Source organism: Salarias fasciatus, chromosome 20 (genome assembly GCF_902148845.1).
Source record: "Salarias fasciatus chromosome 20, fSalaFa1.1, whole genome shotgun sequence".
Classification (NCBI taxonomy): domain Eukaryota; kingdom Metazoa; phylum Chordata; class Actinopteri; order Blenniiformes; family Blenniidae; genus Salarias; species Salarias fasciatus.
The window spans coordinates 12,178,580-12,192,640 of NC_043764.1; the positions used below are offsets into that span (position 1 = coordinate 12,178,580).

General features: G+C 47.2%; 1 protein-coding gene across 7 annotated transcripts in view; it reads left to right on the plus strand.

The window, feature by feature from the left end:
* Positions 1–13,700, plus strand: part of plekhg5b (pleckstrin homology domain containing, family G (with RhoGef domain) member 5b) — a 73,661-nt gene extending 59,961 nt beyond the window's left edge. For 4 of the 7 annotated variants that reach the window (XM_030118965.1, XM_030118967.1, XM_030118968.1 and 1 more), the window contains 13 exons: positions 5,177–5,371; positions 6,607–6,777; positions 7,955–8,050; positions 8,253–8,453; positions 8,965–9,075; positions 9,156–9,305; positions 9,441–9,578; positions 9,665–9,784; positions 9,947–10,079; positions 10,178–10,293; positions 10,384–10,541; positions 10,966–11,958; positions 12,165–13,700. In XM_030118965.1, coding sequence (XP_029974825.1) covers positions 5,177–5,371; positions 6,607–6,777; positions 7,955–8,050; positions 8,253–8,453; positions 8,965–9,075; positions 9,156–9,305; positions 9,441–9,578; positions 9,665–9,784; positions 9,947–10,079; positions 10,178–10,293; positions 10,384–10,541; positions 10,966–11,958; positions 12,165–12,174 — 2,592 coding nt within the window. In that variant the 3' untranslated portion in view covers positions 12,175–13,700. Of the gene's footprint in view, positions 1–2,520; positions 2,947–5,176; positions 5,372–6,606; positions 6,778–7,954; positions 8,051–8,252; positions 8,454–8,964; positions 9,076–9,155; positions 9,306–9,440; positions 9,579–9,664; positions 9,785–9,946; positions 10,080–10,177; positions 10,294–10,383; positions 10,542–10,965; positions 11,963–12,164 lie in introns of those variants that run through there. The other 3 variants (XM_030118966.1, XM_030118964.1, XM_030118970.1) reach the window with 2 other exon arrangements.
* The last annotated feature ends 361 nt before the right edge of the window (positions 13,701–14,061 follow it).

Genomic DNA, 14,061 nt, shown 5'->3' on the forward strand with positions numbered 1-14,061 from the left:
GGATTTCAACCTTTCAAAGGTAACATTTTATTTATACTTCACGTTAAAACTTACTGTTTTTGATTTTTGTGCATCAAAATTAACAAAAAATACATTCATAACACGAATTTTGATCTTTAAGTTGTATCTCACAAATGTTAAATGACAGTTTGCTTTACATTCTCATGCTGCTCGTCTCTTCAGCACCATATATTCTGTTTTTCTGACTAGTTTGAAGCTTGTTTTTGTTATAGTTTAAAGAGTGCATCTCTTCAATTTTCTATTCCACAGCTTGTTTTGATGACTGCCAAGCAGATCTGGTTGTGATTCATTTTAAAAACCCTCCTTTTTTCTTGTGAAACTGATAAATCCATGCAAAGGATGATCAGTGTGGCTGTTAGTGCTCATTTGGTGAGCCTGTCTTGTCTTCACGTGTTTGTGTTCATGTTTTCTGGCTGGTTCTGACCTCCATCGGTTACCTATTGATGATTTTGCAGGGCGACGGCTGTGAGAGCTGTGTCCTCCACTGACGTTGTTTTCTTTTATTTTACTTTCCATTTCCTGGTGGCCCACACGTGTCATGTGCCGTGCGCTCAGGCGTGCAGGAAGCTCATCCCGCCGTTGTTTTCCCACCATTAGTCAGCCTACCTGATGGAGGGACGCCCTTATCAGTGGGCTCACATAAAGGCAGTAGCAGGGGGGCGGTGGGGGGAGGGGGAAGAAGAACTACTCTGTGTGTGTTCGCCACTGATTTATTTTAATCCAATCCCGTCCCGCGTAAAGATTTTCTCCATTCCAGGCCAAGGCTGCCTCCACAAATGATAAGATAAGAGCGTGAGTGGATTCAAGGCTTGATATCATTAACCTGTTTGCCCTCCAGGAGACCCTCCGCACAGTCCCCCCCCCCCCCCCCCCCCCCCAGGAAAAAAAAAGTGAGCTGCTTTGTGAAGAGGAGAGCCGGAGAAGTCCGAGCTCTTCTCTGACCGACAGCTTTACACGGCCGGCACAAGGGAAAGCTTGTAAACATAATGACTCTGCAGACATGAATAGAGCAGCCTGATGTTTGCAGAGAGGCTCTGTTTGCTCGGTTTGGGGAAGGGGGTGTGGTGGGGGGGGGTGAAGAGTTATTGTGAAGTGGGGGAAAAAAAGCCAAAAATTGACAGTTACAGCCAACAATTATCTAAATTAACTCATTAGCTGATAAGTTTGGACTTAAAAACCTGCTTTTAAAATTCAATCATGAGACTTGAAACTCTGTGTCTTCAATTCAATGGGGACAATGACCAGAAGCACCTCCTAACACACACACACACACACATGCACATACACATAGAGTTTAGATAGTAGTTAGGTCGCCATAATTGCTGCAGTTTAACTGTTTGTTTACCTGCTGCCTTTCAGCTTTTAAAAAGTCGTCAGACTGCTCAAACGAGAGGCGTGTGTCCGTTTACCTGCTTGAGTGGAGTCGTAAATGTGCCGATCGCAAGTAAACAAGGGAGATCTGCCCCTTTGACCATTATTGATCAGTTCCTCTCCTCGTTTTCATCAGATAGTGTGGAATGTTTCAAGGGTTTGTAGGCAACATGGTGAGTCAATTGTCTCGAGTCGATTTAATTTACCGCTTTCTTGGAATATAAATGGATTCAAATAGACTTTTAAAAGAACAAATTGCTATTTTTTCGCACAAAACTACCAAAAATTCAATAATTTTGAAAATCTTAATCCTTTAAATGTTTGTTTTATTAATTGACACTGTTGTTCTTCGTTAGAAAAGACCAAATCCAGATTTATTTCTATATAAACACCTTGTTAAATCATGTTTTACAATATTTCTTTGTATTGCATCAAATTTAAATGCACTAACCTTCTAAGCCAAGAAAAGTGCTTAGTTTTTGTGATGTTCTTCCATAAATTACAGCACTGAGGTCAAATAATGAAAGTAACATTTAATGGCTTTAAAATATGAAAATTATTTAGTAGATTTATGGACAAAACAATTGAAGTTTCTGTCAAGAATTTTCTGGCAGTAGACTTTTTGTTTTTTATGTCTTGAAAAAAATGGTGATTTTCTTTTCTCTGAGGATAGATTTTGTTTTGTTGCTCTGGCAGATAGATGAGGATTTTAGACCTAATGTTTATTGAGAGGGAGACACTTCCCTACAAACATTTGTACCATATGTACGTCGATGCAGCTAAAATGAGCAGATCCGGAAAAAAAAAAAACTTTACTGAAATGAAATAAAAACTGTCCATGATGATGCCTGAATACATAAAGAATCAGAGTTTAGATGGTGAGTACTTCAGTCAAGCCTCCGCCCGGTTTGAAAGAGCATTAGAAAGAACGGCGGCCTGTTTATTAAGCAGTGATTGGTTCTTGGCTTCTTTTCCTCTCTTTGCTTCGGAGCTGCTTGTTTAGACTGACCCTGAAGAGTCTTTGGCATCTCCACAAACAGCAGGATGTGTGTGTGTGTGTGTGTGTGTGTGTGTGTGTGTGTGTGTGAGAGAGAGAGAGAGAGAAGCAGGGAGCTCCCTGCAAGCTGTCCCACTGACTCCACCTCCTCACATTCAGATCAGCCTCCTTCTTCCCTGGCCGACACAATGAGGCAGGATCCTCCTGGTTGCTATGACTTCAGGCCAGTCTCCGTATGAAATGCAGGCAGGCAGGGCGCCGCGGTGATCGGACGGCGAGACGGCAGACGGGACACGGACGCGTCCCCCTCACTTCAAAGGGGAGCTGCGGTCGGGCACGGCGGGACGCAGACCCGGACCCTCTTTGCTGGAACGGGGCCGCTTTCAGAACCCGGGGGGCCGAGGCTGGATGCTGGACGCTCTGACTCGGCGTCACGGAGACGGGCGGACGGCGTGAACGTGGAGCAGCAGCTGGATCCGGGATGGGCTGCGATCCATGAGTCCAGCTGAAGGATTAGGATGGTTTTTGTTACTTTTGACATGCCTCTGGCTTCAATGGTGAGCACTGTTAACACGGTGGGAAACGACTCGCTCGTATTCCCTGTGTCTGTGGAGAAACTGAGCTAAATTACGAGTTTTCTTCATACATGCGGTCTGTTTGTATCTCGTCTTTTTTAAACTGATCAAGCCGCACAGGCCTGGTTTCTGCTATCACGCAGTGAGACTCACCAGGTTTCAGTTTTCCCAGCAGTGTGCAGAGTCCAGGCTTTCCCTGTCTGGCTGTGGGCTCTCACCACTTCCTGACACCTGTGTCCTTGACCGCCTGGCCCTGAAAAAACCAACAGCGCAAAAAAAAAAAAAAAAAAAAAAAAAGTCCCCAAACGGTGCCAGGCTTGTTTCTTTCGCTCTGAAGTGACTCTAAATTTGAGCAGTTTCGCTTTTCACTCCGGCCTTTGTTTTACAGACGGCTCGTCTCCTTTGCAGTCGAGTCACTGCTTCTCCTTCGGTGATCATTTCTGCCAGATAAAAGGACTTGAAAATGTGCCGGACCCCCCCCCAGGCTCAGATTTACTGTCTTGTTATGTAACCCCTGTATAGGACACTTGTGTGCCTTTTTTTTTTTTTATTGAAGTTAAGTGGCTCCTTGAAAGGTTTTCCTAAAATGGGAACGCGGGCAATACAGAACAATTTACCCAGAGCCCCTCTTAATATTTACATTTCATTTCAGAACATAAACACAGAGAAAACTATGTCCTGATTCTTTATCGCTGCCGTCCATGAAAGCCGTTTCCATCTCGACTGATGGAAGAACTTTTGTTTGAAGAGACATTCAGTTTTTTTCTTTGTTTATTCAAAGATGAGAAAAGTGATTTCCACAAGTCGTCACATTGATTTAGGACTAGAAACCAGAAACTAGTCCTTGGTTTCACCTGCTGATGTGAGAGGATTTGATATCGAAGTGTCTTTTGATGTTGGATGAAACTATTCGAGGATGTCTCGTTGGACTTGGCTGACTTTATCTGGTGTTCTTTACCGTTTTCTGGTATTCGAGGGGAGAAACAGGTGGAATCGTTGATTTTTGTTTTTATTTTTGATACTGAAGAGTAAGTCGCGTCTGAGCTGCAAAATAATTGGCGCTGGATTGTTTCTGTGTGTGTTTATCTTGAGTACTTGATCATTTGACACACATGTTAAGCTGATGTGCTTTGTTGTTGGACGAATCCATCTGAAGATGTCTTTTTGGACTGGAGTGAACTTTTAACCTCCGTGCCCTCTTTTCTCTGCACTACAGTGCAATAAAAGGCTAATTATCAGCTTCATTATTTGTTATTCACCTCCTGATAAAGCCCAAAGCGCAGTTTTACAATGTTTAATCGCCTATTCTGACTTTAGACCAGCTGTAGACTCGGCTTTGGCCATTAGACCGTATTGTTCGTGCATGTGTTTGTCCAAAATATCTCATCGTCTTCTGCGTCATGCTCGTCGATACTTTTCAAACAGGTGAAATCATTGAGAACAACTGAAAGTCATCACCAAAACACGCCACAGGTGCATTGATCAGAAAGGCCCTTATGGCGGGAAAAAAGCCACTAAACTTTTATTAAAGTCTCCAGATACTTGGTTGTGCACAAATCATGTTTGGTTTGCAGAATGTTTTGTTGTCTCAGGCCTTCAGGTTTGGTCATTAGTTCACTGTGTTTGTTTTGGGGGGGGGGTTTGATGGGTGAAAGAATTTGCCAGTGAGCTTCAGCGTCAGTGTCCAGGAATTCCTTGCGTTTGACGGCGAGTCAGCGATCTCCCCTCGGTGCGGCTCCCCCAGCAGCAGATTCCTCAGGACTGACACTCCGGCCACAAAAACAACTGCTTCCTCAGATACGGCGGCGGCCCCTGTTTGTTTGCTTTTGCCGCGGCTCGTAAAGTGGACGGAGATGGCATGAGCGAGGGGTCCGCTGACAGGGTAACAATGGACGGAGAACAATGGCCAGCCTTTAGCCGTCTGTCCTGATGGAACCGACCTCCCGCCTGCTTCTTATGATGTAATGAGCATCCGCGGCCGTCCAGGAAGTGGCCGTCCTTCCCTCTCCTGTTTGTGTGCAGCTATGAGGATGGCTTTAACGGTCTTGTTGATGTCATCCCTTGCACAGAATTCCCCCTGTGATTTCCTGTTTGTCCTGTCTTTGTGTGTTTCTCTTGTCTTTTTTTCCCACCCGCCTGACGTTTGGCCAAACTGTTGCTCGTTCAGATTTTCGTGAACTGTTTAACTGACTCGTCCTCTCTGCTTTCGTAGGGTCAGGCGCGGCGGAGGAAAAACATGACGGAGTTCCTCGGGGAGACGAACATCCCGACCCCGGACGCCCTGGGGCAGATCGGCGGCTCCCTGTCCAGCATCAGCAGCGCCGGATCCGAGAGCTGGAAGAACCGCGCCGCCATCCGCTTCAGCGGCTTCTTCAGCTCCAACGCCGGAGCCGGGCCCTTCGGCAAGGTAACCCCCGCGGCCGGGACGTGGAGCGTGCTGCCTGGACATGTCTGAAGTTTAAGAAACCCTCAGAACAGTAGCAAAGCCACAATCTGAGAGTTCACAAGGCCAAGTCCCCCGAGTGACGGTGAAGTCATTTCCCTCCAGAGTCTCCTGACTTGTTGGCTCGCATACTTTCCTGCCTGCAGCTCTGGAAATGAGTAGGTGGAGGAAAAAGCCCTTTTGTGCTCTTTCGCTTCCATCCAGCTTTGTCTTGATTTCAAATTTCAAACGCTTACAGGAAGAGAATCACGTTTTCGAAAGTATACAGCAAATTACTTTGAAAAGAAACACTTTGGCAGAGGAGATTTCAGATCCTTTTGCAGACTCTGACCATCAAAAACAGGATGAAGTTGAGTCATTGTTTGCACATCATGGAAATGCTCATATTTTGGGGGGAAAAGTAGGAGCAGAAGCTCATTGTACATTTTATGATAATTCCACATTTATGAAATGAACGTCCTCAGCAGGTCGAAGCAGAGACACTGACATGTCAGACCGTGCCGCTGACATCTTTATCAGAAGTTTCCAGTTCTAATAATCCAAGCTGGAGTCGGATGAAGTGGCGGCACACGCCCAGACACACAGTGACTCCTCTGCTCGGCTCGCATCCCGCACAATAACAGCTGTCGGATGGAAACAGTATCTGTCAGTCAGCTGTCAGTGGCGGGCTGCTCTCCTTTCAGCAGCCCTTGTATCCCTTAACCCCTTCAGGGCCAGAGATCCTGGACCTCTGGCACCCTCCGTCTCGCAGGGTTGAACCATCATCTTTAAAAGATGTATCAGTTTTACTCATGAATCTCCTCTAGGATTTTCGCCTTTGGAGTAAATTGATTGGAGTTTAGTGTTTTTCCATCAGACTATTGACTGCTGCATTTCTTTCGGTTTCGTTGTAGCTCTTTACCCCTTCCCCCACCCCCACCCCCTCGCCCTCGCCTTCGCCCTCTATTGTTAGAACGATCTCAATGCACAGAGCTCATTTTCATAACTACATAAGACCTGCCAGCTTTGAACAAAGGCCTGAATGACGGCGACCGTTGGGTGTAGAATCCAGGCGCCACTCAGGACAGGATTTGTATGTTAATACTGCACACGCTCCTCTTTACTTACAGTCTTAACAACAAGCCAGAAGCACAGAAATACTAAGTTGCAGCTGTTGCAGCAGTCGGCCGGGCTAATTGGACGCGTGATTGTTCCCGCAGGAGGTGGACCGTCTGGAGCAGCTCCAGAGCAAGCTCCACACCTACACGTCGTTCGGCCTGCCCAGGGTGCCGCGGCAGCTCTCCTTCCACCAGGACTCCTGGGAGGAGGAGGAGGAGGAGACCAACCTGACGATGGAGGGCAGCTGGCAGACGCTGCTGGACGACTCAGAGGTAGAGGATGATGATGAGGAAGAGGAGGATGATGGGATGAATGGACACACAGACGGGCCTGACTTACTTCCCTATCATCAGCAGCGTTTGTCGTAGTTACCCTGCAGTTTGCTTTCCTGTAATGACGCCCGTAAAGCGCTTTATTGCTGCGAGGAGCTGTCCATGCTTATGTAAATGATAACGCCGGCCGCTCTCCTCCACCTGTTAATGTGTCTGCGAGGCTTTCGGAGCCGCTGTACGGTTCCTCGCGCTCTCCGTTACGTAACGCCGCTGGTTTCAGCTGCTCAGCGTTTTACCAGAAAAGATCGGAGACCTTGCCAAAAAAAACAGTTATTAATTTCTGTCATGACCCCTTTTATTTAATGGAAAAGCTCAAACACAATAATCAGCGACAAGTCAAGATATTACACTGCGTAAGCACATAATGGCACAATAGACTGCAAGTCAACAAGATCACGACTTGACCTTTAAAACAGCTCATTCATCACCGAGATCCCTGTTATCTAAATCCTTGTCCCTTCATGTGACCCTCAATAAATATTTTGGAACTGTTAGGTACAATAAAAAAAATTCCATGTTAGTTTACTTCTTATATAATGAAGGCTATTTGTGATTGTAAAACTGGATAAAAACATCTGTGTCCCAGTATTGAGCTTAAACATTCTCCCATTCACTTCTTAACACATATGCAGCAATACTCAAACTGGACCTGGACCGGGGGCCGAAACCATCACCTTATATAACCTTTTTCATAATTTCCGTTTATATGCATCGCTTGAGCATGCTGCTGTCAGCGTTTTGGAAACTGTAGAGTGATTTCTCGTGATACTCCTCTATAAATCCTACTTATGTAAACATTTTTTTGCCGATTTATTTATTCTGCGTTTGCCATGAATTTGCCGTTGCTTGTTTCAAATATAGTCACTTGACAGGAAGGAGTGAAGCAGAACTAAAAAATAATAGTCATTTCAGTTACTAGTTTAGTTTTTGAGATTTGGCTTAGAGACAAAACGGTTCTGAAGTTAAAACTGTGAAGTGTTAAACAAGCAGAATGAAACAAAGAGAAGAACCAGCAGGAAAAGAAAGTAAAATAGCATGTCTATATATGTGTGTGTATGTTGCAACTTTTTTTTTAAGCCAGTAGAACAATTTTGAATACTTCTGTGTGTGTGTGCAGACGCTGACCCGGCGGCAGGTGCACCAGCAGGAGGCGATATGGGAGCTGCTGCAAACCGAGGCCGCCTACATCAAGAAACTGCGAGTCATCACTGATGTGAGTTGCACAGAAAGCTGCTGTAGTCTGCCGACGCTGTGCAAGATGAAATCGCTCCTGTACCCGAGAAAAGATAAGACGCACAATGAAGGTGTCTGTTGGAGTCTAGAAAGGACGGAGCTATCTCCGCGTGTTGGGAAAGCGTTGAGCTTTGATGCCTTATCGTCCGTCGGGCTGAGCTTTTGTGTCCTGTCCCGCGCAGCTCTTCCTCTGCGGGCTCCTCAACCTGCAGGAGAGCGGCCTGCTGACCGAGGTGGAGCCCGCCAAGCTGTTCAGCAACGTGCAGGAGATCGTCCGCCTCCACACGGTGCTGTGGAACCAGGTCATGCTGCCCGTCCTGGACAAGGCCAGGCAGGCCCGGGCCCTGCTCGACCCCGCCGACCTGCAGGAGGGCTTCAGCACGGTCAGTCGGGGTTCAAACTGTGGGGGAAAAATAACAACCTCAAAGTCAAAAATCTGACGTGAGAGGCAAAACTGATCAGTCACACAAATCACTTTTCTCTCATGCCTTGTACCTAACTTTGACGGACATTTGTAGCTATAATACATCATTTTTATTGATAAATCACTTTAAAATAGCCGCATGTATGTGTTGTTCACAATGGAATAAATGTGGTCACCCACAGTTTAAGTTATTAAAATGATTCATTACTGTATAGGAACAACTGAAAGCACAGATTTTACCACAAAATATCAGGAAATCTCGCCATTAAGTTGCACAAACAATAGGAAAACACCTTTTGATGCTTGCAATCAATTGTATTTGTAATTTAATGTAATTTTCATCACACAATATTTTACATTTATCATAATTTCAATGCATGAGACGTGAATCTGTTTTCCCCTCATCCTGATGCAGCATTATTATTGACGCCTGCCTTTGTGTGTGTGTGTGTGTGTGTGTGTGTGCTCAGTTTGGCTCCCGCTTCCAGCCGTACATCCGTTACTGCATGGAGGAGGAGGGCTGCATGGAGTACATGCGCACGCTTCTCAGGGACAACGAGCTCTTCAGGACCTACGTCACGGTCAGTTCTCTGGACGCGGATTCCTTCACCGCGGCGTTCGCCGCCGGCACTCTTCTCAACTTTTCTGATTCCCTCCTCAGTGGGCCGAGACGCACAAGCAGTGCAACCGCCTGAAGCTGGCCGACATGCTGGCCAAGCCGCACCAGCGGCTGACCAAATACCCCCTCCTGCTGAAGAGCGTGCTGAAGAAGACGGACAAGCCGTCGGCCCGCGACGCCGTCAGCAGCATGGTGAGGGCGGAGAGCGCGCAGCAGACTCACGGGATTTTAACAGCTGTGTGCTCACAGAAGAAAAACTTGGCTCCAGACGTCCTTGAGCTTTGGCATTGAGCTCGATTGATCAGTTTGGTGTTATCGCTCCGCCAGGTGGTGGCGGTGGAGGGCTTCATCAACAGCGTGGACTCCCAGATGCGGCAGCGTCAGGAGCAGCAGAAGCTGACCACCATCTCCGCCCGCATTGACTCCTACGAGGCGGTGGAGGGCAGCAGCGAGGAAGTCGAGAAGGTCTGGACTGACTTATAAGTCGCTCACAGACATCGGGTCTCATCAGAGACTGAGATTCACGCTTGCGTTTGTCTTCTCGCCATCAGATCCTCAAGGAGTACAACCACTTCGACCTCATGGCTCCCATGAGGGGGATTTCACCGGAGGAGACGCGGCAGCTGCACCTGGAGGGGGCTCTGAGGATGAAAGAAGGGAAAGACAGCAGGGTACGGGGCTGACTCACACACAGCCGGCGCTTAACCTCCGCTCCCCGCTTCACGGCCGCCACCTGCGCCTCGTGTCTTGATCGCCTCGCTTCTCACATAAAACCCGGAAAGCATTACCGGGGCTGTGTGTCACGTCTGAAAGTGGTTCATTTCCCCCCACAGATGGAGGTGTATTGTTTCCTGTTCACCGACCTGCTGCTCATTACCAAACCGGTGAAGAGAGTGGAGAAAGTGAAAATCATCCGGCAGCCTCTGCTCATTCACAACGTCATCTGCAAGGAGCTGAAAGACCCCGGTGAGGCGAATTCCAGTTCATCAAATAGATTTTCTTTTTATAATCTGAAGAAAATGAGTTATTTATTGTACTCTCCATGCATGTTTTTTCTGCTGTAGGTTCATTCATTCTCATCTACCTCAATGAGTTCAAGAGCGCAGTGGCAGCCTACACTTTCCAAGCCAACAGCGCCACCCAGGGGCGAAGCTGGATAGATGCAATCTGCAACGTCCAGGTTAGAAAACCATCTCACATTGTCACTGTATTCTTTCTTTCTTTCTGTTTTCATCTTCTCAATGAGAATAAATAACTGTTCCCGGTTCAGAACCAGCTGCAGAGGCTTCGGAGCGAGGAGGTGGTCCGGCAGCAGAAGAGTCTGAAGAGATGCACGGGGGGCGAGGAGGAGGAGGAGGAGGAAGACGAGAGCAGCAACTCCACCACCAGCTCGCCGCTGCTGAGGCACAAGGACCAACAGAATTCCAGGTAAAAAAAATGAATATTGCTTAAAATCCACATAAGCTGAAAGAACAGTTTGATGATAAATAGTTTTTTTTTTTTTTCAATTGAAATAATGAATTTAAGGATAACTGGAAAAATTTGCATTTTGTAAAGGTGTGAATGCCTCAAATGCAGCTTTATCAGTTCCAGGGAGATTTTGACTTCACAAAAGTAATAATGAGACATTTACTCTTCTAAACTAAGTTGTTAAAATAGAGCAGTTCGACTTATTGCATGCTATTTGATCCTCTAGGTTCTTTTATTATTTAGGCCAAATTAAAAAGCCACTCTTTTCACATCGGTTGTTTTTATTATTGAGGTGAAACAAAAGGACTTCTGCACAAAAAAAAAAACCACATGGAGAAATGTCTTCTTCCTGTTTGACCCTGAACTCATCGCGTCCTTTCAGCCTGTCGGACGGTTCCACGGAGACGCTCTCAGTGATGGACATCGACGAGCCGGCGGACCACCAGGACCCTCCGGCCGCCAACATGAACCTCACTGGATCTTCCACGAAAGACTCTGAGGCGGCGCCGCCGTCGAACCCCCGCAGGGTCCACTCCGTCGTCTTCTCCGAGCACGATCACGAGGAGGCGGCGCTGGACCCCCAGTGCCGCTCCCTCTCCATGGACAGCGCCTACGGGACCCTCTCCCCCGAGTCCCTCCTCAGGGAGCTGCAGCCGCCGCCCGGCCAGAGCGAGGGCGAGGAGACGGAGGAGGAGGAGGGCGACAGGGAGGGTCCGGAGGCAGATCACGAACAGGCGGACATCGAGGAGGAGGAAGAGGAGGAGGAGGAGGAAGAGGAGGAGGAGGATGCGTCGCTGGGGTCCCAGCTGTCGGTGGTCCCGTCCTCCTCCAAGCCTCGCCGCTGGCCCCACGTTCAGTCCCGGAGCCCCCGCCTGCAGCGGCAGTCCTCGCTGACCTTGTCCCGCTCCGAAGACAACCTGCTGCAGCGGGTCCACACCGACGCGCCCGCCTCCCACACGCACTCTCTCAGCTCCGAGGGCCAGGAGCACCCGCGGCGCGCCGACAGGGACGCGGCGGCGCTGGCGCACAGCAGGAGCCTGTCGGAGCTGGACCAGGACCCGGCGGACCCCTTCTCCGACGGCCCGGACCGGCCCGACGACCAGGGCCCCGTCGACCTGGTCGGCGACAAACTCAGCGCCACCCTGAGGAGGGCGGAGGCCCTGCACCGGCGGGAGTCGGCCGCCTGCGAGGGCGTCAGGTCTTCCAGCAACAGCTCCGACGGCGAGACGGCCGCCTGCCTGGACAAGGCCAGCCAGTCGGCGGAAGCGTCGCCCAAAAGGAGGAAGTCTCCAAACCAGCAGCACAAGAAGCTGACGCTCGCGCAGCTGCACAGGATACGCACCACTCTCGTCCTCAACTCCACGCTGACGGCGTCGTAAGTCTCAAAATTCTCTCTTCCCCAGAGCAATAAAATCTAAAAAACAAAAAAAAAAACAGATTTAGTGTGTTTATCTTTTGAATGTTTTGCATTTAGCTTGAGAATAAATGTGCACGTTTTAGAAAGGCCTTAATAACTGTATTAGAACATGGAGTGAATGTTTGCATTAATACAGTTGTTTTTCTTTCTTTGTGTCTCTTCAGGGAGGTATAACCACTCTTCCAAACGGCGAACCGGTATTACCCGGACAATAATGAACAACACTTGGACTACGTTTCTTACGACATGAATGCACTCTCTCTCTGACTGCCTTCTCCCTTCCGGATTAATTTTTTTTTTTTTTTCGTTTTTTTTCCGGGGGGACATTGACTGTACCATTTTTTTTGCATTCTGAAAAATAACAAATCCCCCTTTTTTTTTTTTTGTTTTTGTTTAGTTTGTTTTATTTCTATTTGCTGTTCCATTTTGATTTCTGGATTTCTTCAGTGGAAGGGAGAGGCAGCGAGACACTAACTGCTTGCACTTTGCAACAGAAGTAGCATTAACAGAGGGGCTGGGACCTCGAGGTGGACTTGGGGGGGATGGAGGACCTGCGTGCCCCCCCCCCCCCCTCCCTACAGGAGGAGCTGAGAGTGGACGTCCAGGCCTGAAAACCTCTAAAGGAGCCGAACCTCGCACCTCTCCCGAGTGGAAGAGCGGCAAACTTGAAAAGGCTCTCTCTCCACGTGACTCTGAGAGAAGCGCAGCACCGAGGCGGACCTCCCGACACTTGTACTACTCCTGGTTTGCTTCAAGAAAAAGAAATTGCACAGTTATCTTTGTTAAAGTAGAAGAATCACTAAAGAGTGAATTTACATTTACAGTCACACAGTGAATTTGTGTTCGTGTGTATGCGTGCGTGCGTGCGTGCGTGTGTGTGTTTGTGTGCATGTGTGTGCGAATGCTTCCTGACTGAACCAAATCTGGTCTCCGTCTTGAGCCGCCGTGCTAACGCCACCCAGAGACGGGGGACCCGTGTAGCCCAAAGACAAAGTGGTCCAACGCATCCAATCGCAGCCGGATAGGATTTCCCTCCTTAGTGTCCATCTTTGGATTGGTATGTTCAAATAATACGATGCTTCCTTTGATAAAAGAAAAAAGAAAAATGAATCTGGGTGACTTGTAGGATTGCTTGAGGCATCGACGTATGAAAAACCACACAGAAAACCTGAGAGTAAAAAGGGGGAAATAAGGATATTTACCTGTTTTTTTGTTAGTTTTGGCAACTTTAACAAGAGGTTAAAAAGAGGTTTGGGGTGGATTTTCTTTAACGAGTGAATCTGCAGAGCTTTAGTTGAAGGGTTTCTGTCTGGGAAAATTAAAAAAGAAAATTAACATTTCAGATGAGTCATTATTAACCTTTACTCCAAGCATCGCCCCCAAACCAAATAGGTTAACTCTGTTTACTTTTAGTTTATTTTCTGTTTATGTGTAATATTTATTATGCCTGCTATGTTTTATATATAAGATATTGTTTATATTGTTTGCTTCCATGATTTGTACATTTTTTTTTGATGTAGTCTTAATAATTTCTTGTTGTTTTCTTTTTTTTCCCCCTTTGTGAAACATTAATGTGCTATGAACCAAAATCATGTGTTCCCTCTTTCAGGAATGACTTTAAAGTGTCTTACATGAATAAAAAAAAAAAAAAAAAGAAAAAAGCTAAAATAATTTACAATCCTTTTTTTGTATGGTTTAATCCGATGTAATGGAGTGAAAGGCTGAATCTAAATGGCATCGCATTAAAAAGAACAAACGGCACAAACTGCTCTCGCTGTTCTTTTTCTGTTTGTGACGGAGGTCGGCAGAAAGCCGAGGGGAGGTGAAGGCGAATTACAGCTCGGAGGTGGAGACGCTTGGTGGTGGGTGGGGGCGCGGCCCGTTTCAGTCCAGCGGCAACATGAGCAAAAATGGTAGCGGTGTGGTGGGGTGCATGTTCATATTTTGTTTGTTACCAGGATAACCCAAAAAATGTGACCGATTCTGAGGTATTTTGACACTGAACACGTTAAAACTGTGTTTGTAGAGGAAACTGTGGACTTTTCACATAATATGGAAATT